At 32.5% G+C, this 22,398-nt stretch overlaps 10 protein-coding genes across 10 annotated transcripts; 2 read left to right on the top strand and 8 right to left on the bottom strand.

Annotated features, from left to right (window-relative positions):
- Positions 1 to 2,372: 2,372 nt before the first annotated feature.
- On the bottom strand, positions 2,373 to 2,927 carry PHYBLDRAFT_74153 (hypothetical protein; the record flags this gene model as incomplete). Its single annotated transcript, XM_018442992.1, has 2 exons — positions 2,373 to 2,617; positions 2,708 to 2,927. The coding sequence occupies 2 exons, from the start codon at positions 2,925 to 2,927 to the stop codon at positions 2,373 to 2,375; spliced, it is 465 nt and encodes a 154-aa protein (XP_018289130.1).
- A 282-nt stretch (positions 2,928 to 3,209) lies between these two features.
- On the bottom strand, positions 3,210 to 4,427 carry PHYBLDRAFT_74152 (hypothetical protein; the record flags this gene model as incomplete). Its single annotated transcript, XM_018442991.1, has 2 exons — positions 3,210 to 3,830; positions 3,888 to 4,427. 2 exons carry the CDS (start codon positions 4,425 to 4,427, stop codon positions 3,210 to 3,212), a joined length of 1,161 nt encoding a protein of 386 aa, XP_018289129.1.
- A 1,002-nt stretch (positions 4,428 to 5,429) lies between these two features.
- On the bottom strand, positions 5,430 to 6,435 carry PHYBLDRAFT_148305 (hypothetical protein; the record flags this gene model as incomplete). Its single annotated transcript, XM_018432069.1, has 5 exons — positions 5,430 to 5,473; positions 5,547 to 5,634; positions 5,686 to 5,870; positions 5,921 to 6,219; positions 6,341 to 6,435. 5 exons carry the CDS (start codon positions 6,433 to 6,435, stop codon positions 5,430 to 5,432), a joined length of 711 nt encoding a protein of 236 aa, XP_018289128.1.
- Positions 6,436 to 7,404: 969 nt separating this feature from the next.
- On the bottom strand, positions 7,405 to 8,523 carry PHYBLDRAFT_73890 (hypothetical protein; the record flags this gene model as incomplete). Its single annotated transcript, XM_018442940.1, has 7 exons — positions 7,405 to 7,516; positions 7,732 to 7,793; positions 7,860 to 7,927; positions 7,998 to 8,046; positions 8,114 to 8,175; positions 8,249 to 8,257; positions 8,475 to 8,523. 7 exons carry the CDS (start codon positions 8,521 to 8,523, stop codon positions 7,405 to 7,407), a joined length of 411 nt encoding a protein of 136 aa, XP_018289127.1.
- A 117-nt stretch (positions 8,524 to 8,640) lies between these two features.
- On the top strand, positions 8,641 to 9,970 carry PHYBLDRAFT_171143 (hypothetical protein; the record flags this gene model as incomplete). The annotated part of the gene is made up of 4 exons (XM_018436525.1): positions 8,641 to 9,096; positions 9,152 to 9,457; positions 9,522 to 9,707; positions 9,806 to 9,970. The coding sequence occupies 4 exons, from the start codon at positions 8,641 to 8,643 to the stop codon at positions 9,968 to 9,970; spliced, it is 1,113 nt and encodes a 370-aa protein (XP_018289126.1).
- A 131-nt stretch (positions 9,971 to 10,101) lies between these two features.
- On the bottom strand, positions 10,102 to 13,217 carry PHYBLDRAFT_171142 (hypothetical protein; the record flags this gene model as incomplete). The annotated part of the gene is made up of 5 exons (XM_018436524.1): positions 10,102 to 11,523; positions 12,235 to 12,593; positions 12,686 to 12,910; positions 12,972 to 13,013; positions 13,073 to 13,217. The coding sequence occupies 5 exons, from the start codon at positions 13,215 to 13,217 to the stop codon at positions 10,102 to 10,104; spliced, it is 2,193 nt and encodes a 730-aa protein (XP_018289125.1).
- A 322-nt stretch (positions 13,218 to 13,539) lies between these two features.
- On the bottom strand, positions 13,540 to 14,437 carry PHYBLDRAFT_148301 (hypothetical protein; the record flags this gene model as incomplete). The annotated part of the gene is made up of 3 exons (XM_018432068.1): positions 13,540 to 13,841; positions 13,898 to 14,085; positions 14,244 to 14,437. 3 exons carry the CDS (start codon positions 14,435 to 14,437, stop codon positions 13,540 to 13,542), a joined length of 684 nt encoding a protein of 227 aa, XP_018289124.1.
- An 884-nt stretch (positions 14,438 to 15,321) lies between these two features.
- Positions 15,322 to 16,124, bottom strand: PHYBLDRAFT_72489 (Homeodomain-like DNA binding domain-containing transcription factor; the record flags this gene model as incomplete). The annotated part of the gene is made up of 2 exons (XM_018442662.1): positions 15,322 to 15,427; positions 15,508 to 16,124. 2 exons carry the CDS (start codon positions 16,122 to 16,124, stop codon positions 15,322 to 15,324), a joined length of 723 nt encoding a protein of 240 aa, XP_018289123.1.
- A 563-nt stretch (positions 16,125 to 16,687) lies between these two features.
- Positions 16,688 to 17,726, bottom strand: PHYBLDRAFT_148299 (hypothetical protein; the record flags this gene model as incomplete). The annotated part of the gene is made up of 4 exons (XM_018432067.1): positions 16,688 to 17,002; positions 17,069 to 17,164; positions 17,242 to 17,345; positions 17,411 to 17,726. 4 exons carry the CDS (start codon positions 17,724 to 17,726, stop codon positions 16,688 to 16,690), a joined length of 831 nt encoding a protein of 276 aa, XP_018289122.1.
- Positions 17,727 to 20,318: 2,592 nt separating this feature from the next.
- PHYBLDRAFT_171139 (hypothetical protein) lies at positions 20,319 to 21,039 on the top strand (the record flags this gene model as incomplete). Its single annotated transcript, XM_018436523.1, has 3 exons — positions 20,319 to 20,567; positions 20,691 to 20,887; positions 21,015 to 21,039. 3 exons carry the CDS (start codon positions 20,319 to 20,321, stop codon positions 21,037 to 21,039), a joined length of 471 nt encoding a protein of 156 aa, XP_018289121.1.
- Positions 21,040 to 22,398: the final 1,359 nt, after the last annotated feature.

Genomic DNA, 22,398 nt, shown 5'->3' with positions numbered 1-22,398 from the left:
GTTAATACTTCATTGGGACTATACCCATTTATATAATTAATCATACATTAATTATCCCAAAATCACATTGCTCTGATTAAGGCTCAGATAGAATCGATTACCTGACCCCAGTCATATAATTTTCCCAATCCAAAATAATATAAATAGAGTAGTGGTTCAGTGTAGAAATGTCGTCAAATTTTGATACCAAATCTTTGTCAATAAACAAACCCAACACAAGTTCTCACAAATCTTTGTTCCTCATCTCAAATCTTGAATTCTTCTTTTTACAACTTCTTCAAAACTTAAACTACCACAACAATATATAAGTAGATCACAGCCAATCTGATATATATATAAGCTGATGATAGTCAATCTGGTAGATATATAAGTTGTTCACTATCAATCTAATATATATATAAGCTGTTGTCCACCAATTAGTTATATATATAAGCTGATGACAGGTGATCTGCACTATATATAAACATATGATATCCAGTCTGATATATATATATAAGTGGATCACAGCCAATCTGATATATATATAAGTGGATTACAGCCAATCTCATATATATTAGCTGAACACTACCAATCTAGTATATATATAAATAAATGATATCTGATCTGATATATATGTAAATCAATAACAGTCAATCTGTATTATATATATATATTTATTGCATTCAATTTACTACTTATATAAGTTAATAAAAAATAATATATAATCAATATTAGCCAATAACATTTGATTTATCACTAATATTAGCTTATAACATCTTATCTATCTCTGATATTAGTTAATAGCATTGGATCTATTACATTATATATATTCACACTTGTCAATATCCAAGTCATATCCAATCATCTTGTCAAATATAAGTTACATACTCTAATCATATTTAATCTTTAATTTTATATATATTCAGAACTATTTTATAATCTTTATATATGTATATATAATGTATAAATACATAAAATTATAATAAATATTAATAAGTTGATTTGTTCATATATTTTTTGATTGATCTAAATAATAATATTTTGATTTTTATAAAAAAATTAGTAAAAAAATATGAAAATTAATTTTTGTTAATTCTGTACTTGCTCTTTACATATTTTGATACTTTTATATTATATTACTAAATTTTGTTTATATAGCAAAAAAAATTAAAAAATTATTACTTAGTAAGAATTTAAACTTTCATTAGAAGAAATATATTTAATTATTGTTGGAACGGCTTTTTGATAGTTTAAAATTAAATGTTTTTCGGATTTCTGAAGGTATATGGGGCTTTAAAGTCCGAATTCAAACTCCGCCCTTTGCTTACAGTGTCATAAAGCAATCTGAAGATGACCAGTTTATTTCCCACAAAAGACATATAAATGTTTAGTGAAATATAACATATTTAAATCATTATTATTAATTATTTTAAAGTTTATTTTCTCTATCAATTTGTCATGTCTTGTAACGTGCATATACTTAAAACAATGCCGTGAATGTAAGCTATATAGATTCAGTTTGAGCGTCACATAAGGTTACAAATTGATAGAGAAAATACAATTATAAAATTTATAGTATCTATTTTAAGTGTTATAATCTTATATATAATATAGTTTGTGTGTCTTAGTCACGTGCCATGTCACAAAAAAGTTTTTTTGGCAGCTTTTATTTTGTTTAAATATTATGTTCATTTGTTTTTTTTTGCTTTCTTTTCTTTTATTTCTACTTTATTTATTTTCAAATGAATTATCAATCTTCTTTATCAGTTTGTCCATTATCTATTCCTTTTTTGAGCTATGTTATGGCATCAACATATACATCTGAAGTTGCAAAATACTAATTAAAAAAAATATTTTTAATTTTTATATATTAATATTTAATATGTATAAAGATATTTGATTGCACAGAGTGCTTTATATCCAAGAAATCATATTGTTTTTACTTGTTCTGGTGGCAGTTCTATGGACTATATATTTGAAAAAGACAGAGACTACAGTTACAGATGCAGTGAAGTAAACAGCATGGGAGCAACATGTTGTAAAAGAGAAAGAAAATCTGAAAGATTGGATTCTTTCTTTGCACAAAGCCATCTTTCCTATGATATTGTTATGCAAGAAATATATTACTGGTTAAACTGGATTCCTAGAAGGTTGAATAAAGGTTTACAGGGTTTTAAAAGCCAGATTTAAACTAACGATATAGATAATATCAAATGTCTATATTTTCTGATAGATGGTAAAGTATTAGCCAAAATTGAGGCTTATGTATCAGAAAATAAGACAAAAAATACAACTACCAGAAAATAAAAAATGCTATAATTTACTAAGTTGTTTTGAAAGTTGTTTCAATTTACAAAACGTTTCTTTGAGAAAAAAGCTAGATAGTTATAATTTTATTCTTGTGTATGAGATCTGCGAAGATGAACTTCATATTTGTTTTTTATAGACTGAAAGACTTGTAGAGAGCGTTGATATGCATCAAACAAAGTCTGACCATCATCTTCAGTCATATACTGTTGCATAGTCAATAGATCTTGGTTTGTATACCGAAGTGTTTGATTGATGTCAATACATTGCTGTATAAAAGCAGATGTACGACTGATAGTTGGTGTGATTGTAGCTGTTTCAGAGGTAGAGACTGGCTGTATTACGTTTGTACTTGTGACAGAAGATAGAGAGAAGTAGAGAGATCGGTTTGTATATATTTTAAGCAAATACATATGCTTACAAGGTTTATATCTTTGCTGATAATGGAAGCTGCTGCAGGAAATAATCAAGTTTGGCTCTGCAATCTGAATAAAATATTTTGTATTTTCATTTACAAATGACCAAACTTGCCAATTTATATCTTCTGCAGTACCAGAAGCAACAATCAACATTTCTCTGTCATCATTGACTTTTTTAGCTTCTGTTTCACATATTTTTTGCTGTCTAGTAAAAAATCTCATTGCACCATTATTTGATATGACACGTCTATATTCTTAGGTAAGATAATACTTAGCATCATGTACTAAAACAAAAACAAGCTTATCAAATCTTTTGTTTCTAGATCTTTTCATGAAAACCGTTTTTAATTGATTGTACCAGAACTCGATATAGTTATTTGTGAGCATATGAGAGAATTATCATTTATGATATGCTCTACTTCAGATATTAAACTTTGCTTCTGTGCACCAGTTTTTCTCAAAGTAATCCAAGAAGCTTTCTTGGTCGTCAAAGTCTTCTTTCAACTATATAATTTTATGATGAAACACGTCTATGTCTTCTTCATAAATAATCTCTTGCAGAGACTTCATCATCACACCACATAAAATTCGTGCCTCAGATGGTAAGGATCCAGGAATCTTCACACTGTCAGATAACTTTTGGTTCCATGCTTGGATTACATGAAAGATGTAAAATTGAATGGATGTTGCAGAAAAAGTTGTCTGAATGGCGTGAACTTCTGCTGCACAACAATAAATAGTAAATTGCTTTGGGTCAACAAGCAAAAAAGATCTCTTCAAGAACTGCAGCCACTGTATAATGGGGCTTACACTTCGATCATTGGTTACCATAAAGGCAACAGGCCATCCTCTAACAATATCTTTATCACGCACCAAAAGGGTATAAAGAATCTCATTCACGTTGCTAGAGATTGCATGAGTAGCATCCAAACAGAAAGAAGTTGTGGTTTTCATTTTTTCTTGCTGAACGGGTGACATAAAACCATATGCAAAGGCTGATGGATCTGGAGAATATGAAGTGATTGCCTTAAAGATGTTGAAGTTTAAGGTAGGAAGTTTGTTGTTCATCCAGATTAAGAAAGAAGTCATTTGGTCCCTGTCAAAATAATATAGCTTTTTATTGATCTATTACAGAAATATATTAAAGTAAATGCTATAAGATATATTATTTTTAAAGCTTACTTTGTTCATCAAATTCCAGATATCATAATAGTTAACTTTTCTTTCAGACTTTCTACCATATTGATCTACAGCTCTCAACATATCAATTCTAATTTGACTAGCAGATTTTGACGGCTGTTCTAATTGCTGAGCCAACTTGTAAAGATATTTCTTTGCAAGAGGAAGGGTGCAAATGTCACTACGCATATCACCAGGAGTATGCTCTGCATAATCTTTTGTAACAACAAATTCGTAAAACTCGGGTGTCTTAAAGAATCCATTCACACAAAGAAGAGCAGGACACTTGTTTTTCTTTGTTTGCTTTTGAACCACACACGAAGCTGCCTTAGATTCATAGGTTCCCCAACGATGACAGGAATACTCCTGAGAAAAACATAACTTAATACCAGTTGCTTTGGCTTCTTCAGTAGTAATGTTAGTGGGTTGCTTATTGGTATTGCAAATGACCCACTTGACTGCACAAGCTTCCCCAATCTCTGTTAAACATTCTTTCCACTCAGATGTCTTTACTCTAATAATATTTTCTAATCTAAGTGTCATCACTCTTGGAACAGAAGAGCATTCCAAGGCTTGGGAGATTGTTGCCAAAATGTAAATGGTTTCGTTAGATTAAGTGTTGTTGATTGACATATTTAGTGAGAGTGTGTATTTTAATAAAACACGTAATTTAATGGATATAGAATATCTGTTTCAAATGAACAATTCAAAAACAAAGAAAAGGATTGGCAGTCACAATTTTGGTTAATATTTTATTATCTACAAGAAAATATAGACTTTCATAATATCTCTATGAGTTTTTAAAATCAGATTAATGTTCTTAAGCTAAAAACCAATAATTTTTTGTGTTCTATATATCTGTGTTTTAATATTTTGTTTTTTAAATTACTCTGCAAATATTTGTTCTATAATAATGCAAAACCGGATTTGGACAGCCTGAATTTCATAGATATTAATCAATAGTCATCACATTTTGGTACTGTTTTTTGTTGTGAAGATAATGCAGTTTCAAACTTTATGTAAGAAAGGTAACAAATATGCTTTTAAATTAGGCGCAATGGATTTAATATAATAAATGTTTTTTGATTACATATACTCGTGGTCACTTGTTACAGTTACGGTTCACTGATGTGGAGACTATAGTTCGATTCTAGCTGGATGCATTTTGCACTCTCTCCATTTTTTATTTGATTTTTTTAAGATATAAATCTTATCTTATATCTATTATTAGATGTTGAATGATATTATTCTTTTGATATATTTGAATTAAAATGTATTTATGTTTTGTTTTTATATTATCATTTTAATATTATTAAAACAAATTAATTTAAATCCATATTTCTTATATTTTTTTATTAAAACATTGTAGAATCAATATATTTTTCATCTTCATCATCTTCTAAATATTCATAATTTGTATATATTGGGTTGTCAACAATGCTTCCAAAAGAAATCTCAGCTAACATTTTTAGCATTGCTTGCCACAATCTGTTCTCATATTTTTTTTATGAATTCCATTAACATCCATGGCACTATTTGTTTTGTTCACAATCTGGCCTTGCAGTTCATTTTTATTCCATTCCACAGACCTATGTAATAAAAGTTAATAAAATAATTTTTTCTTTTATAGTATTTTATCTTCTATAGTATTGGTATGAATACCATCAGATATAACATACTCAACATTGTGATTGACTGTTCTATGAGTATAGTTCATATCAACCACTGATGACAATCCCCCATATACAGCCTAGCAATCTGTGTGAATAATTTTATTGGGCTTTACATACTTCTTTATCACTTGTAGGAGAGTTGCAGCATCTCTCTGAGGAACTGTCACCAAAAATGTTTTTCGTTCTGCTGTTTTCTCAGTACTCCCCAGAACCCAAACACCTTCTACTCGATGTCTTTGGTGATGTTTCCTCTTTCCAAATTTACTTTCATCAATTTCAACAATAATGAATTGACTATTGACATCAATACCTCCTATAAAAATATTTAATATATCTATATATAATTAACTCTTATAAACTTACCAATTCTCATATCATTGTTTGTTAAATCCATTTGAATCAATTGGTGAATACTAGCAATGAGATGTCTTATAGTTTCTGGAGAAACATCAAGCATAACTCCCATTGTCATTCTAGGAATCCGGTTTAACCAGTAATATATTTCTTGCATAACAACATCATAGGAAAGATGACTTTGTGCAAAGAAAGAATCCAATCTTTCAGATTTTCTTTCTCTTTTACAATATGTTGCTCCCATGCTGTTTACTTCACTGCATCTGTAACTGTAGTCTCTGTCTTTTTCAAATATATAGTCCATAGAACTGCCACCAGAACAAGTAAAAACAATATGATTTCTTGGATATAAAGCACTCTGTGCAATCAAATATCTTTATATATATTAAATATTAATATATAATAATTAAAAATACCTTTTTTACTTACTGTTTTGCAACTTCAAATGTATATGTTGATGCCATAACATAGCTCAAAGGAGGAATAGATAATGGACGAACTGATAAAGAAGATTGATAATTCATTTGAAAATAAATAAAGTAGAAATAAAAGAAAAGAAAGCAAAAAAAACAAATGAACATAATATTTAAACAAAATAAAAGCTGCCAAAAAAACCTTTCTGTGACGTGGCACGTGATTAAGACACACAAACTATATTATTTATAAGATTATAACACTTAAAATAGATACTGTAAATTTTATAATTATATTTTCTCTATCAATTTGTGACGTTATGTGACGCTCAAACTGAATCTATATAGCTTACATTTACGGCATTATTTTAAGTATATGCACGTTACAAGACATGACAAATTGATAGAGAAAATAAACTTTAAAATAATTAATAATAATGATTTAAATATGTTATATTTCACTAAACATTTATATGTCTTTTGTGGGAAATAAACTGGTCATCTTCAGATTGCTTTATGACACTGTAACACTGGAAAAGAGGTGCGGTTTTCTTATGTGTAAAACTGTAATTAATTATGTGAAAAGACCAGGTTTTATAATGCGATCAGATAGTTTTTATAAGTGTATGAAGCTGGCTTACTTATAGGTGGTAAGACCAACTTTCGAACATAGGAAAAGGTCAGAACAGCAGGATAGTAGGATGTGTTTGCATTTTCTGTATATGGGTTTTTACCACATGCACTAAAACGGCAACTCAGAATTACGTTTTGTTGTAATATATCCTACCGCTTTCCGATTAAAAGAACAATAAATGAAAGATCGATTATACAGATATGCCAGTTTTTACATTGTTTAATTTATGGATATGCCAGTTTTTACAGGGTTTTGTTGTATTTGAATTTATTTTATCCAATCTTAGAGACTTCTTCTTATACTGTTTGCTTCCATACACTTCTCCGATCTTTAATTTATTTATAATAATTATTGGTTTATTTTGTTTTTATTAGAAAGAAAAGAATATTCTTAGGTTTATAGTACAGTGGTTATATTTAATATTCAGGAACGTTCTGGCTAGTGTTCTATCCTTCATACAATGTGAAATGGCCAATGTTCTGATAAAACAAGTATTCTCCAAACAATATCTCCCAGAGAAAAGCCCAGCTGTGTGTTGCTTGCTTGTAAATGGTTGTTCTATGAAATTAGAAAAGTGTTAGCTGTTTGAACAAGAAATCGTGGATATTAAGAATATATATATGTAATTATGCTTGAAATATAATAGCTTACCAGAGACAAAAAGAAAAGGCGTCATGAATGCGAACCATAGTACTCAATATACTTTATTTGGCTATAAAAAAGCTGAAAAAAAATTATTTTTTGTGAACTGTGTGGTAGAATATTTCATTTACCTACCTGAAGCAAAATGATTTATTTGCAGACCAAGAGAGTACATAGGAGGCGCTGATATTGTCTTCAGTAAATGATATACATTAATATACAAAATAAATAATATTGTTATATGTACAAAAAAAATTACCATGTCGATGACACTCATGTGAAATGAAAGTTCTTGATTCGCGATGTGCTCATGAGAGGGAGGTTCATCTATAATAGAAATTATGTTAAGCCATGTGCTTATTAAAAAGAGATAGATTGAAATAAAATAAAATATTACCGTGTTCATAACCGTGTTTAATAGTAGAGAGTAATTTCGGCAATATGGCCTATACAAAAGAAAGGAAAAAGTCAGGATAATTTTATAGGATGACAGCATAAAGTATATTTACTAACCTTAGCTAATCCGGATGGACATTGTGAAGGGGATGCATCAGAAGGTAACAAAACGCGAGTGTCTGTAGTAATAGAAAACAATTATTATCATTTTAGTTATATATATATATAATATTAAAGAATAAGATATCTTACCAAGAAAATCTGTGAATATAATAAATGTTGGAAAGAGAGAAAAGAGAGAAAACTTGTAAATGAAAAAAAAAACAAAAAGAACAAAAGACCAAAGGGCCAAAAGGCCGAAAGACAGAAATCATATAGGATTGAGTTGAAAAAAGCATGTTCAAAGCCGATTTGCACCCCGTTAATTCCAGGAAGTATTAATAGAGATACGTGTATTAAAGAAATCCTGAGTATTTACAGCAACAAGTGTAATATAATAAATGGGTTCTTGCTTTTACTTTTACCATCTTTCCATTAACTACACTTTATTCTTTCGCTTAACACCTAACTTCTTTTGTATGTTAATAACACTCTATATATACAATGAATAGATATATAAAACAAATATAATTAACAATCAACTCATGTATAACATTTTATTAGATAGCTTTCAGACCATGGTTAACAATCGTCAGTCAATTGCCCCAGCTCCATCCCCGGAATATACTGAGCTTTTAAGAAGGCTCACCGCTATGGAGGAAAGTCTCAAGACCATGGATTCAAACATTAGCATTGTCATCAAGGGGAACAAAGATTCATTGGAAATACTTGATAGCGTTGCCGATGCCTCTGGAGAACTTCTTGCAGTTATTGCTCCTATCACTATACCTGCTTCTGCTTCTGTCCCTTTCGCAGCTTCTTCCGTTGGTTCTACTCTGGATTGGTATACAACACCTTCTGAGGCTTTTTTTGGTATCTCTTCTGCTGCTCCTTCTGTTGCTCCTTCTGTTGCTCCTTCTGTCGCTCCTTCTGTTGGTCCAGTGGTTCTTACTGGTGCAAACGCTGGTAAACTTAGTAAACAGGATCGCACTAGAGTTTTAGTAAGTGTTGAGATGTACAGTAGCTCATCAACATAATATCTCACACTAAGTATAGGCTCTTATCCGAGGAGAGTTGAAGAAACACAACTTCAAATCAAATAAGCCGGAACTAGTTGCAGCTAACGACAGCAAGCGCAGTTGGGATGTTAATGTTGATTACAGACTTCCACCCAACAGACAGCTGATGCATGACCTTCATGCATACCTGGCTCCAAAGGTTGTTGGGACTAGTGTTCGACAGGCCGATATTAGCAATTGTATCTACACAAACTTTTGTGGAACGAGATGCCGAGTCAAGGAATCCTATGAAGCGCGCAAAAAGACAAATTCTCAGTCAAGAAAAGCAGGTCGAGAGACCGATGTATGTTAGAAGTATATTTTGATTGCAAATTAAATGTATTCATATTAATACATTTATAAACTAGCATTTTGACCATCGTGAGCTGACCTACCATACATTCAAGGCTGAAATTGATATGAAGGTGGGTAAGAGCTGCGACGGACTCTTACAGAAAGAAGCAATGTCTGAGGGCGAATCTGAAGACGATATGCCTGGAGTCTCGAGCAACCGTGCAATTCGTACAGTGCGTCCAAGTTGGAGAAGCGATGAGGTAATTTCTTTTGTTTACATTATTGTATATAGCTTTTTTTTGTTTTTTTATGGATTTAAATGAAACAGAACTTTGATTAATCACTTATTTGTATTTAGTACAATCACTTTCTTGCAGTTGTTGATGATTTTATGTGTAATCGCATGGACTTCAATTCGCGTCAGATGTTGAAGAGGTCCTTTGGTAGAGATGCTGTTTTAGCAGTCCCGCCTAGATTGACGTCCCTTCTCCCTCACTGGGCTTTTAGAGATAAGTTTCAATAAATTTTGTTTTCTTATCCTCTACATCCTCCACATCCTCCATCTGACAATGATAAACGTACCAACAAATACAAACACTATGATTATTCTTTTCTGTGTACCTTTAAAAAAGGGAGTTATAATTTTATTATTTTTTAAATGTATTGTTTTTTTGGCAAAGGAATGACCAGCATCTTTTTTACTTTTCTGCGTGTTGTGTGCTCAGCAGTTGCTACTTCTAACATAATTCTATGCACTGGCAATACACATTGGAAATCGTCAGGAGAAAATGTTGGAAAGCAGGTTTCAACATGTTCGTACTCTCGCGATTTATCATTTTTGGGTGTGGACCATTTGATAAATGCAAAAGTATGTTGAGAATTGTGAAGAAGTTGTGTTGGGCGGCAATGGGTGCGGAGCAAGGGAGTAAGGGATGAAGAGGTGGGTGGAGGAGTGAAAGAATGGGTGAAAATGTACTGTATTTGACCCGTGTATGCAATGATATGCTCACCAGTACTTCCAATGAACTTTGCTTGTACAAGAGAGCCACGACTTCCAGATTCACCTTTACCCTTGTAGACCTGCCCAAGGATGTTGATGTATTTCAACAGGGTGATTGTATTGTCGACAAAGTATGGTGATTCCGACGCTTGTTGAAAGTGAACTAATTGTTCATTGTTGTATGCAACTTTGTAGTATTGTAAGAGATGAACATAGTGAATGTCACTCATTGTGGTGGTGGATTTTAATGATAGAGGGAATGCGGAAGGAGGGAGAGGTTCGTTGCCTTTTACAAGTACATTTGGATCTTCAGAAGCCTCGACAAATGACTGTAAGTGGAAGGTACATTGACGGATAGATGGAATGGTGGCGGGTGTAAAGGAAGAAGTGAGTTTGGTAAGGAGAGGAAATGCAGATGTCTGGCGGGTACTCTGAAGGAAACTGTTGACAAGATCGTCTTTGTGCACATCTTCAATAAATTTCTTCATAAATGTTTCTTCAAACCCGATCTTCCTGTTTGTCTTCAAATTTTTTAACAACCCGTTAAACCGCTCGAACCCGAATAGCCAATAACTATACACTGGTCCAAAATCACGAATTGTATCTCGAAGATGGAGGTGTAGGTGCATATTACAGGTGAGGATTTCGGCGTTGTACAGCTCGTCACATCTGGTGCAAAAAGTTTGAAGAAACTGATGGGCAGTGTTGACTTCATCGAACGTGATCGTTGGCTTGATCAACAGGCGGCATGCATCAACAAAGTTAATCCAGTTTTCGAATCTGTCTTTTGCAAGAACATCTTTCAACAGAACTGGCGAGTATACAAGCACCCATGACTTCCACTTGTCTGCCTTCATATACGAAAACTGCTTTCCTATTTTCGAGTTCAAAGAGGTGTATCCACCAGGCACAATCATCGTTTCTGCAGTCTTCTGCATTGCCGCAAAATCGCCATCTTGAATGTCTTCGTCTTTGATCCAACGATCCATCAATCTTTTAGGCGTTCCCAGGAATAAATTATGCATGGGATCAATGATCGTTCCACGTACTAGATCAAGGTATCCAAGGCGATGCAACTGCGACCATCGAACACCATTTTTGACCTCCAGCCGATGCCTTTCTGAGGGGGTACTAGCACTTTCCCACTCCTCAGCATGCAACGTGTTCTTTACACCGTCACGAAGCACCCACCGAGAGAAGTCAAACCCACAAAAGTCAACATTGACACCGTTTTCCAAGCGAGGGAAATGTCTGTTGCACTTGTAACATGCACATGTACTGTTGTGCGAGGTGAAACCACTTGTCTTTCTTGCTGCCGGGATGTCACAGGCCACCATCATCAATGCGGCACGGACGCGGACACCACTAGGACACTCGAAAGTTGGGATTGCCAGTCCCTCATACAATCTTATCAGATCATCTACCATAGGCCAGAGATAATGGTTTATCTCTTCGGATTTGGGTTCCTTTGGGCCAGGCATCAATCCTACAAGAAGTGTGTTCTCTGGCTTGTATTTTTCATTGCAAGGCAGATTGTTTACTACCAGGTATATGGCACCAGTCGAGTGCGTGACGTTATCGAAAGGTTGAAACCAGTCAATGTTGAGAGTCAACATTAATGAACGCGAATCCTTTGTGAATTGCACGCCATCTTTGTCTTTGAGCTCCTTCCACATGGCACCGTCGTATATGTCACACATCGTATCCACCATCTTCAGCTCGTGATTCCAATGTCTAATTTTACCCTCAAATCCTGGACGAAGAAAAAACATTCGTAAAGTATTAACGGCGGACTGGTACAAGTATGAACGCTTGGCCACCAAAGCACCCGATGCTGATGTTTTTGTCAATTGGCAGTTGCAAGACGAGCGTGCACCAAGCTTTACGAAATCGCAATGAGACGGGACAGATGCACTTTCTTCGTACATCTTGTGACAATCCTGACACACAAAAAATTTCTTTATGCCTTTGGTCATGGCTGAGAAACCTGTCATGCGCTGAAGACCAGGAAGGCTCAAGGGCAGTTGGAAATCCTGCTCGTAAATTGTCAAAAGCTTGTTGATGAACTCGATCAAGACAACGGCGCCCTTGTCAACCACATAGCGGGAAGCAAACATCACCACAAAAGTAGCAATGAATCTGTGCACTGGGTTCTGGGGCATATCGGGAGTGGCAAAAGGGTTTATTATAAAAAAAAATTAACACTTTTTTTTTAAAAATTTTTTAACACTAACTGACCTTCACTATTCAATTCATTGTCGTTGAGCTCAATAACATCGTCTTCGCTTTTGTCTTCACTGATTTCATTGCTGTTGCTTCCACTGTCATCATTGTCACCATTGCTGATCGCGTCATTAGTAACGGAAACGTCTTCAGTGTCAGACATTGAAGCTCCTTCCCAAACAGGTGAGTTTGTCTGAGTGTACGATTCTTCCAGGGCTCCGGGTTGATGGGTTAAGATAGCTACATTTAGAATATAACACTTGGTTAATATCTAACGGTATCTGAATTAAATAAACCTTACGTTCATCATCGACCTCCATTATATTTCTTTGGGTAGACATGTCTATTACAACACGTTATTTCATGGATTACAATACAATTAAATAAATTCAAATATTGTACCCCTTTCACATCTTATGGCATTTAGTCTTGCCCTTTTGTTATGACGTTGAGTAGTTCTTCTGGCAACAAAACTATAGCCAAGATTGTTCTGACTACATCCAGCACAATGGCACTTTTTGTTGTAGAGTTCAGGAATTGTGGACATAATGTTTATTTATTTTTACTTTGAAGTGTTAAGAGAAAAAGGAAACAAGTACAACGTTTACTAAATTTACTATGTCTTTATAATGAAATGTTATGTCTTTATAATAATAATAATAAATAATATTTTTGCCTGTTGTATCCAAGCCAATAGAAAACCGGAAAACAGTGTTTTTATCTTGAACACACAAAAAAAGCTGAGATGAAAAAATACCCCAGATTTTCTATTATTATAATTTAACTTTGTACATGGTAATTCCCGTATGTTTTTCTAGTGTAAGCAAAGGGCGGAGTTTTAATTCGGAACTTTAAAGCCCCATAAACCTTCAGAAATCCTCATAGGTCATTTTGGCCCATTCCTCATGGTGAGCATGCTTGAATCTCAGTTGCTCTAAGAGAGACACCATCTGAAAAGTTTGTGCAGATTTTACACTCACTCTCTCCACTTTGTACCTGCCCTCACCAAAATGAGAACATGTTTCATCTTCGTTGATGAAGTCTTCTTCTTCTATTTTTGAGAGCCAGCAGCATCCATTTATGCACATATTGTATGCAACAGATTTCACTGGGTACTCATCCTTCAACAAGGTGTCTACCTTGTAGTATGGCAGAATTGAATCTACATTAGCTAAAATAGTAGTAAGTGCACGTGCTATAAAAAGAGTATACTAATTATAAACTTACTGAATCCAAGTTCTATCATGTACTTATTAACAGTTTTTACGCATTTGTTATAGACTTTATGAGAGATGTTGTTCTCAAAAAACATGGAAAACAATTCAAGACTGACAGCCTGTACACAACTATTGAACATGTATGTGAGAACAATATGTTCATGATCAGTGACATGTTCTACTGAACTATTGTACACTCTGTTCAGGTTACAGACATGCAAATATTTATAGTCATTATCTGATACATTTAAGTTTTTTATTTAGATACAATTATATTTAATACTAATATTTTCTTTTACTTGTTTATTTCTTACCAGAGACATAGTCAATGATTTTGTTGATTTTTCTTAACAGACTCAACTTGGACATCATTGATGTCTATACTCTTTACTTTGGTGTTGTTTTTATTGCTTGCAGCCAAGAGCTTGGCAAAGTCCATAGGAGCAGCAATAGAGCCCTTGCTCCTATTATTGAATTTTCTGCAGGCTTTGGCAATAATATAGGTTTCAATTTGGTTTGAGTGTTTCATAACAAATGAATCATCAAGCATATGGACACTTGTTCTGATTTCGGAATCAAGGTCAAGTACTAGATTTTTTCTATTTGATTGCAGCTTATAAAAATAAGTTTACAGTTTTTTAAAAAAATTGGCGGTTTATAAAAAAGAGTTTGCTTTTTTTTAGAATCAGTTTGCTGCCACACAGAAAACTAATTTGTATTCTATCTTACCAAATTTGCATATTTTCTTTTAATTTACGTTTTTAATTTGTACTTTTAATTTTTATTTTAGCCTCAATTTGCAAAGCTTGTTTGCACAAAATATAAATGTAAATTGTGATAAAAGAAATCTAAATTGCATATTCTTTTTTTATTTTTTGCATAGAAAAATATTTAAGAAAATGCATAAGAAAATATAAAAAATATAAAGAATAAAGATGCTAAAGATATGAGAGGTGCATAAAAAAATTCAAAAAAAGCATATAAAAATATAAATGTTAGACATACAGACCCATATCTGTACTGAATAAAATTTTAAGATTCCGCCAAATCAAGGCATCAACTTCTTTAACATTCTTACACTAGTTTGTCTATATTCACTTAACACCCCATGTTTGAAAACATATATATACTAAGATATGGCTCTTAAAAAAATAAAAAGTAAATTTATTAAAAAAATTAATAATGTGTTGACCCTCCATGAGTCTTCTTCATCTCATGTAAGCGATTAGGCATTGACATGCAATGTGTCTTGCAAACATCAGCCAGAATATTCTTTCATTCTATATGAATAGCCCTCTCCAGCTCATTAAGATTTTTTGGAGAGAGGACTCCGGCCTTCACTTTTCTGGTAATATATGTCCATAAATTCTCTATGGGGCTGAGATCTGGACTATTTGGCAGTCATACCATCACTGGGAAGTTCTGACGCTTCTTTCACTCTTCTGCAACCTTAGACTTATGACAAGAAGCATTATCTTCTTGGTAGATAAACTCCCCATCATTGTTCTCACTAAGAGATTCCATAAATGGAAGAAGCTTCCTTTTCATTAAGTCCATATATGCATACTAGTCAAGCGTGTTCTTTATGGTTTTTAATGGGCCAACTCCTCCTGCCCATACACAGCCCCAAACCATAATGGAGCCTCTACCACACTGCAGTCTTGGTCTAATGAACTCTTCTCTGTATTTTTCTTGAGAATACCGCCATACTCTAGTATTGTCATCTCTGCTGAAAAGCATAAACCTTGACTCATCACTCCAGATGATGCAATCCCATCTCTGATTGGTCTCTCTGGCATAATTAGCAAATTCCAACTGCTTCTTCTTGTGTGCTTTTGATAGCAGTGGCTTGTATACAACTTTACAAGAAGATAATCCAGATCTACAAATAGTTCGATGAATAGTAGACTTGGAGATGGGATCCCTAGGGTGTCAGACATGAAGGTGGTAAGACCCCCAAGTGTTGTCTCACGATTTGTCTTTATCTCATTAATCAAGTGACACTCATCTCGCTCATCTATTATCTTCAAAGTTTCTTTTCGCTTATCAGAAAATGCGGTTCCAGTATCTCTCCATCTATTGATTGTGGAATACACCGTTGCTAGAGATATATCATTCTTCTCAGAAATTTCAGCAGCAGTGCCATTTACTATAGCACCACCAACTATCAGTCCTCTTTGATAATCTGAAAGCTGCTTTCGTTTGGGAAGAGATTCCTTTTTGTTTTGGTGAGACATGATGAGATTCGAATGAGGAAAAGTTTTGAAAAAATAAATAAAAAGTAGTGTAATGGTGATGCCTTGATTTGGCGGAATCTTAAAATTTTATTCAGTACTGATATGGGTCTGTAATATAGAAATAAGAAGCGCATAAAAAATAAGAATATTACATAAATGAATAAATGATAGAACATAATAAATAAAATAAAATAAAAGTAAAGGTTGGTTTCTCCCTCTAAGCAAGAATCGAAGAAAGATACTGCATGTCTAATCCACCCATTACAATCTTCAACTGTCACACTGTTTACTGATTTCACAATTCTTGATATCAATTGATTGTTAGCAGAAAGTGTCTCCCTTTTGATACCAGCCTTCACTTTTGACCAAAACTCTTCAATTGGATTAAGGAATGGAGAGTAAGGTGGTAAAAACATGCATTTGTATCTTCTTTTCTCTATCAGCTGTTGTATGATCTTTGGAGTGTGTATTGGTGTATTATCCATTACCAAGTACTTGCCTTGTTGATTGCAGTGATCCAATACGTCCATAACATTTTCAATGAAATGAAGAAAGTGCTCTAATTAGATTCCAACATGGCCATTGATCTTCTCCACTTTCTTATCCAACTTGAGCTTCTTAGAGCTAACAACTGCCTGTGGTTTGCACAGGGTGACACTGATTACACCAATTTGGGAAATAGCTTCAAGAATAGTAATGTTAACACCTTGTTGCATTGATACTGTTGTTTTTGCTGGCTTTCCATGGGTGGATCTTCTAAAGTTGCATTTGATATGCATGTTGAAACCTGTCTCATCAATAAAGACGCAGTCTCTGACATAGTCAAAATCCAGATTGAAAAGCCATTCAGTTACCTTGTCCTTTCTTAACTGAATTACCTATTCTGAATTGTGAGCTGCAGGAAGTTTCTCAAGTTTCTTCAGTGTTAGACAACACTTATTCACCAAATGCTTTTGAAGGCCAGACAGAGTGATCATCAGATCTTTAAATTTTTCTAGCAGGGCAGTGCGTGCTTTCTGAATAGTTTCAGCAACATTGTTCTCAAAGCACGCAATCAGAAAGGATGAATGTTATTGTAAAAGCTTGGGAGAAGCACCAACAGTTCTTTTTCTTGTACTTCCAGGAAGACGTTGTTCTTTATCTTTTCTATACTGGGCAATATAGTTTTGGTCAGTACAAACATTAATGCCCATTTTTTGGTGGCCATCTTAGCAGTCCATCCTTTTGAAAATAAAAATAACAATTAATATTTATGCATTGTCTTTATATTACTTATTTTAGCATACCATTCTCAATAACTAACTCAAAACGTCCTTGCATCTGTTCTGGCATATACTTGCAATAAGTGCCTCTGGGCTTGTAAGGTTTTTTCTTGGTTTTTTCATTTTCTTCCTCCAAAGTGTCTGCATCAGAACCCTGTATACAAGTCTTCTCATTGGTAGTTGTCTGCTCAAAATCCATCTTTGTCACTAGAGTCTGGATTCCATTGTCAGAGTTGGGATAGGTTACTTCCCACTCGTGAAGTACAGCATTGGCCATTGTATCTGTTGTTCTTTCTTCATAATCATCAACAATGTCCATAGTAGTGGCAGCAAAGATCATGTTTATTTTTTTGGTGTTGGTGTATATGGGATGGAATGTGAATGTTTATAAAGCAAATTAATACTTTTTAACAAAACACAGACTACTTTTTATATTAATTTTGCAATAAAATATGACTTCCTTTATTTTTATTTGGTGTGTTTATTATCTACTGACAATTATTAAATAAATATTTTTCTAAATCTGTGCTAAGAGTATTATTTGATGCTTATATACATTTGTTCTGCTTACAAATATAGTAAATGTATTGTAACATGACTAGTTGTGACTGATTTCATATCAGATTATGCTTAAATTTACATTTCATTGTTAATCTCTGTCATTATTAACCCTAGTATTTGAGTTATTTTTAGCCAATTGTAAGCTGTAGATATTATTCAATGCTTGCTTAGTCCAATTTCATCTTATTACATGCTGTATGTAGCATATTACACCTTTTTGTAGCCAATTGAGTATCATACTATCACTAAAGTTACACAGCACTGTTAATCTCTGTCATTCTCTATCCAAATATTTGGCTTATTTTGGCTTGATTTTCTGCCGTGAACAGTATTTGATGATCACTGGGCAGCATAATTTTTCAGAATGTTATTTGTAATACATTACAGCTATATTCTTCTTATCTCTCAATGCAATTGTACTCATGGTTATATCACACTGCTTATATTTGCTCTTTTTTATCTAAGCATTTAACTGTTATCTTTCTCTTAATTTTATACTGTGAATCTTACTCAAGTATTATTATATTGGTTTGATCATGCTTTGGAATATAACTAAATTATATTGTTAATTTTTACTATCTCTTACACAAAAAGTATATATAGTATATCTCATATTTGTACTATATTTTCTAAGCAGGTGATTTTTACTGCATTATAGTTTATTTTATCTTGGTTTTTACTAAAATAAGCTCAAAGTCATGCTCTATTGTTACCTATAGCTTTTTCAGAAAGTATTTTTGCCGCAATTACAAATTTGTTTTCATAGGTCAGTATAGTTACTAATTTTGTGTACTCACTATTAAAGCATTTGATATCTTTTGAAGATTTTAATATTACTTACTTATTTTAATTTTGAGTTACTATATTAAATTTATTGTGCTATGGCAAAGATTTGGAAATAATATAAAAGAGTGTTAAAAATTAATTTTCATACCAATATATTTTTCAATTATTTTAAAAGCCATGTTTAACTTTAACAAGGTCAAACAATCTCAAATGCCTAACCAATTGACAATTCTTCCTCGCAATTCTGATATCATGGAGACATTTGAAGGGAATGCTGATGACCACGATTTAAATTAGCGTCCTATTCAGATAAGACCTGTTGAGTAAAGTCATTCTGCCTTGGTCAAAAAACCAATATACATGGAAGGTGTCAGCACACAAGACAAGGTTTCAGATCCTAAAGATTTGATTATGCTAGGAGATAAACCAAAGGAGAAGTGATGTTAACAATCTTATACTGAAGAGGAAACTTTGCTGATCTTGAAGAAGTATTTTGCTGATGAGATGACAATGGTGGAAGCAGGAAAAAAGTGTAGATATGCTAAGATCAACAGCCAGTTGGGTGATAAGACTTATAAGAAATAGATTAAACCTATCAGCTAGAAGATCCCGTATGCACAAGTATGTCAGTTTAGAAGAATATGAAAAAACACTATGCAAATATGTCAAAACTATGCTTTTACAAGAAAAACTATGAATAAACTATATGCCAGAATTTATATGAAACTTATAGCTACAATGTTCTTTTATTAAAAAAGCAAATATATGTGACAAGCGTAAAACAGAAATGCAAAAAATTAAAACCTATATAGATAAATTAAATGACAGAAGTAATATGAAACTTATAGTTATAATGTTCTTTTATTAAACATATAAAATATATACATTTTCCAGGAATTATTAGTCAAAAATAAAATTAGATTCGGTGCAAGAATAAATATAAAACTTAGTGCAATTTTTTGGCATTTCTTTTCTTAATTTATCTTTTTTGATGCATTTGGTAAATTCCATTTTTTCACCAATTCAATTTTTATTTTTGCACAAATAATATCCAGAAATAGTGTATACTAGCAGGCAAAACACAGAAACGCAGAAAATAAAAAATAATATGCAATTTATATTTTTTTATCGCAATTTACATTTATATTTTGTGCAAACAAGCTTTGTAAATTGAGACTAAAATAAAAATTAAAAGTGCAAATTAAAAACGTAAATTAAAAAAATACGCAAATTTGGTAGGATAGAACGCAAATTTGTTTCAGTGTGGCAGCAAACTGATTCTAAAAAAAAGCAAACTCTTTTTTATAAACCGCAATTGAATAAGAAAAATCCAGTATATCTTTGATATTTATTTTGGTTTATATTTGTATGTTAAGAGAAGTAGGGTTGTAAGATTGCAAAAAACGTTCAAAAGATGAGAATATTTCTTTTATTATATTGGCACATTAGTATTGAAAATTACAAGTGTGCTAATTGTCTTAAAAAATTTAAAAGGATTTTGAAAGTTTGTTTTTAAATTACTTTCTACTCATTTTTTCAGCCAACTTTTTCCCTTTCATTTTATTTTCCAACTGTATTTTTTGCTATGTCAACATACAAAATTACACAAATTCTTGAACATCCAGCATACTTAGAAGAGTCTAATGCTTTAATAAGACATAAAGTTTCTTTATTGGAAAATAGATGTGAATCTTTGACCAAGGATTCCAAAACAGAACAAGTTCTGTCGACTAGAGACAATGCTTCAAATGCAATTCTGCTGTTGTCTACAACTGATGACTGTGACATCAAATGCCTCTCATATAAATGGAACCCAGATGGTTGGAATCAGTTGGTTAAATGCTTCAAGCAAGTGTTGGCGACACATTTTACCAGAGGTGATCTTATCAAAGCCTAAAAAGTGTACAAAGTATTTGGGAAGATGGCTTGAGAGCTAGTTTACTACTCCTTCTCCAAGTGCAGTACCAATAATATTGCCATACCGTCATGGGGCTGTCTGGCAGATGACCAAAAGGCAATAATGAGCAGCAGCCTCAAAAAGAATGCAGCCCTGAAAAACATTTCTCCTCACAGGTTCCAAAAATCTTTAGAGCATTGCTCATACTCTCTCACAAGTGGAGAACTGCCAAATATCATAGAAGATCTTATTGACAAGTAAGATACTTATAAATATAAAGTCATTTATATGTTTAATCACAACTAATAAAAATTAACTGTTTTGTTTTGTTTTGTTCTGTTTATTAGAGTAGATAATACTAACTTTTATACTTTTAATCTATAGTAACCTCATAAAAATATTATTTTAAAAGATAAATTTATGAAATACAATATAATTTGTTTATTACCTTGTATACTTCTTCCATTATTTTGTATGTTTTTTGTGGTTGTTTTTATAGTTTTTTTTGTCTTTTTTTTTAAAAATAAATAAATATATTTCAGAGACCAAAAATAAAAAATAAAAATGAAAGCAAATTCGCCCATAATGTATTACATAATTTTGACCAATGAGTGAATAGTTAAATTTACTCCAACAAAATCTAGCTTATTTTAATATATATATTTTACTGACTGGAAAGGGTCGTACAACTATAAATAATGTTCAAAGTCTTGATATTTCATAGATCCAATTTGCTAAGAGATGTAGCACTAACAGAGTTATAATTGATTTTTATTGGGTCATTGAGAATGTATAGTTTTGCACATAATCGCTTGAAATGTGCACTGTGGAACAACAATTTGTGACATTTCCTACAGTATCATCTTCTCAACAATTCTTCTGTTCCAAGTAAGTAAGAAATTGTTGCTGACTTTGTACACAAAGCCTAAATTCATGGATTTTTCTCAAAAATTTATTCTTGTCGGATTCAAAAAATATATTTTTGAGATTGGCCTTGAGCTCATACTTGTATTTGCTAAGTTGTTCTGATGTGTATAAAGTATCAAATTTTACTTTGCTGTCTAAGAGCATCCTCAGCAGTTACATTTAAATCCAGCTTTAAACAAAATATATGTACTTTAGCAAATGTACCCAAAAAAACAGCCCCAGCAGTTATATTTCCAAAAACATTTAATAAAAAATTTGGCAAATTTACTGCCTGCTCCATGGATTTTCATGTACTTTTTTAAAAAAGTGTTTTTGCGTTTTAACTTTCTTTGATTTTTCTTTGAGTCCAACAATAGGATATAATAATAGCTAGAAAATGTTTAGAAATTATATTTGTTACAAAGCTGACAATCTAAGGAATATTTGGCTTGCATTTTTAAGATTATAAAGAGAAGACAAATGTCTAATAAAATGACTTTAGAAAAAAAAATTGTAAAGAAGATTATATTAGATAGTGAGGTCTTGAAAAAAAATAGCAAATGATACTGAAATTTGGCCCACCATTTTTTGACTATTTTAAACTACTAAAATAGATTAAAAACATTTGAAAAAAAGAAGAAAATTTAACTGCTGGAGATGCTCTAAGTTATGTTGTCAGACATGCAAAACATAAAATTCGCAGTAATAAATGATGGTTTGTGACAATGTTGCTATAATTTTATTAACTTCAGCAATATTATAATCGATAGTAATATATAAGGGAGTGAAACAGCTTTTCTTGTGAAGATGTGCAAGTTGTTAATTTATGTGGCCAATATAATGATTATTTGTAATTATGTAT

Source organism: Phycomyces blakesleeanus (assembly GCF_001638985.1).
Source record: "Phycomyces blakesleeanus NRRL 1555(-) unplaced genomic scaffold PHYBLscaffold_17, whole genome shotgun sequence".
In the NCBI taxonomy this organism is placed as follows: Eukaryota; Fungi; Mucoromycota; class Mucoromycetes; order Mucorales; family Phycomycetaceae; genus Phycomyces; species Phycomyces blakesleeanus.
The sequence above is the reverse complement of the archived record's forward strand: the minus strand, read 5'-3'. Positions and strand labels throughout refer to the sequence as shown.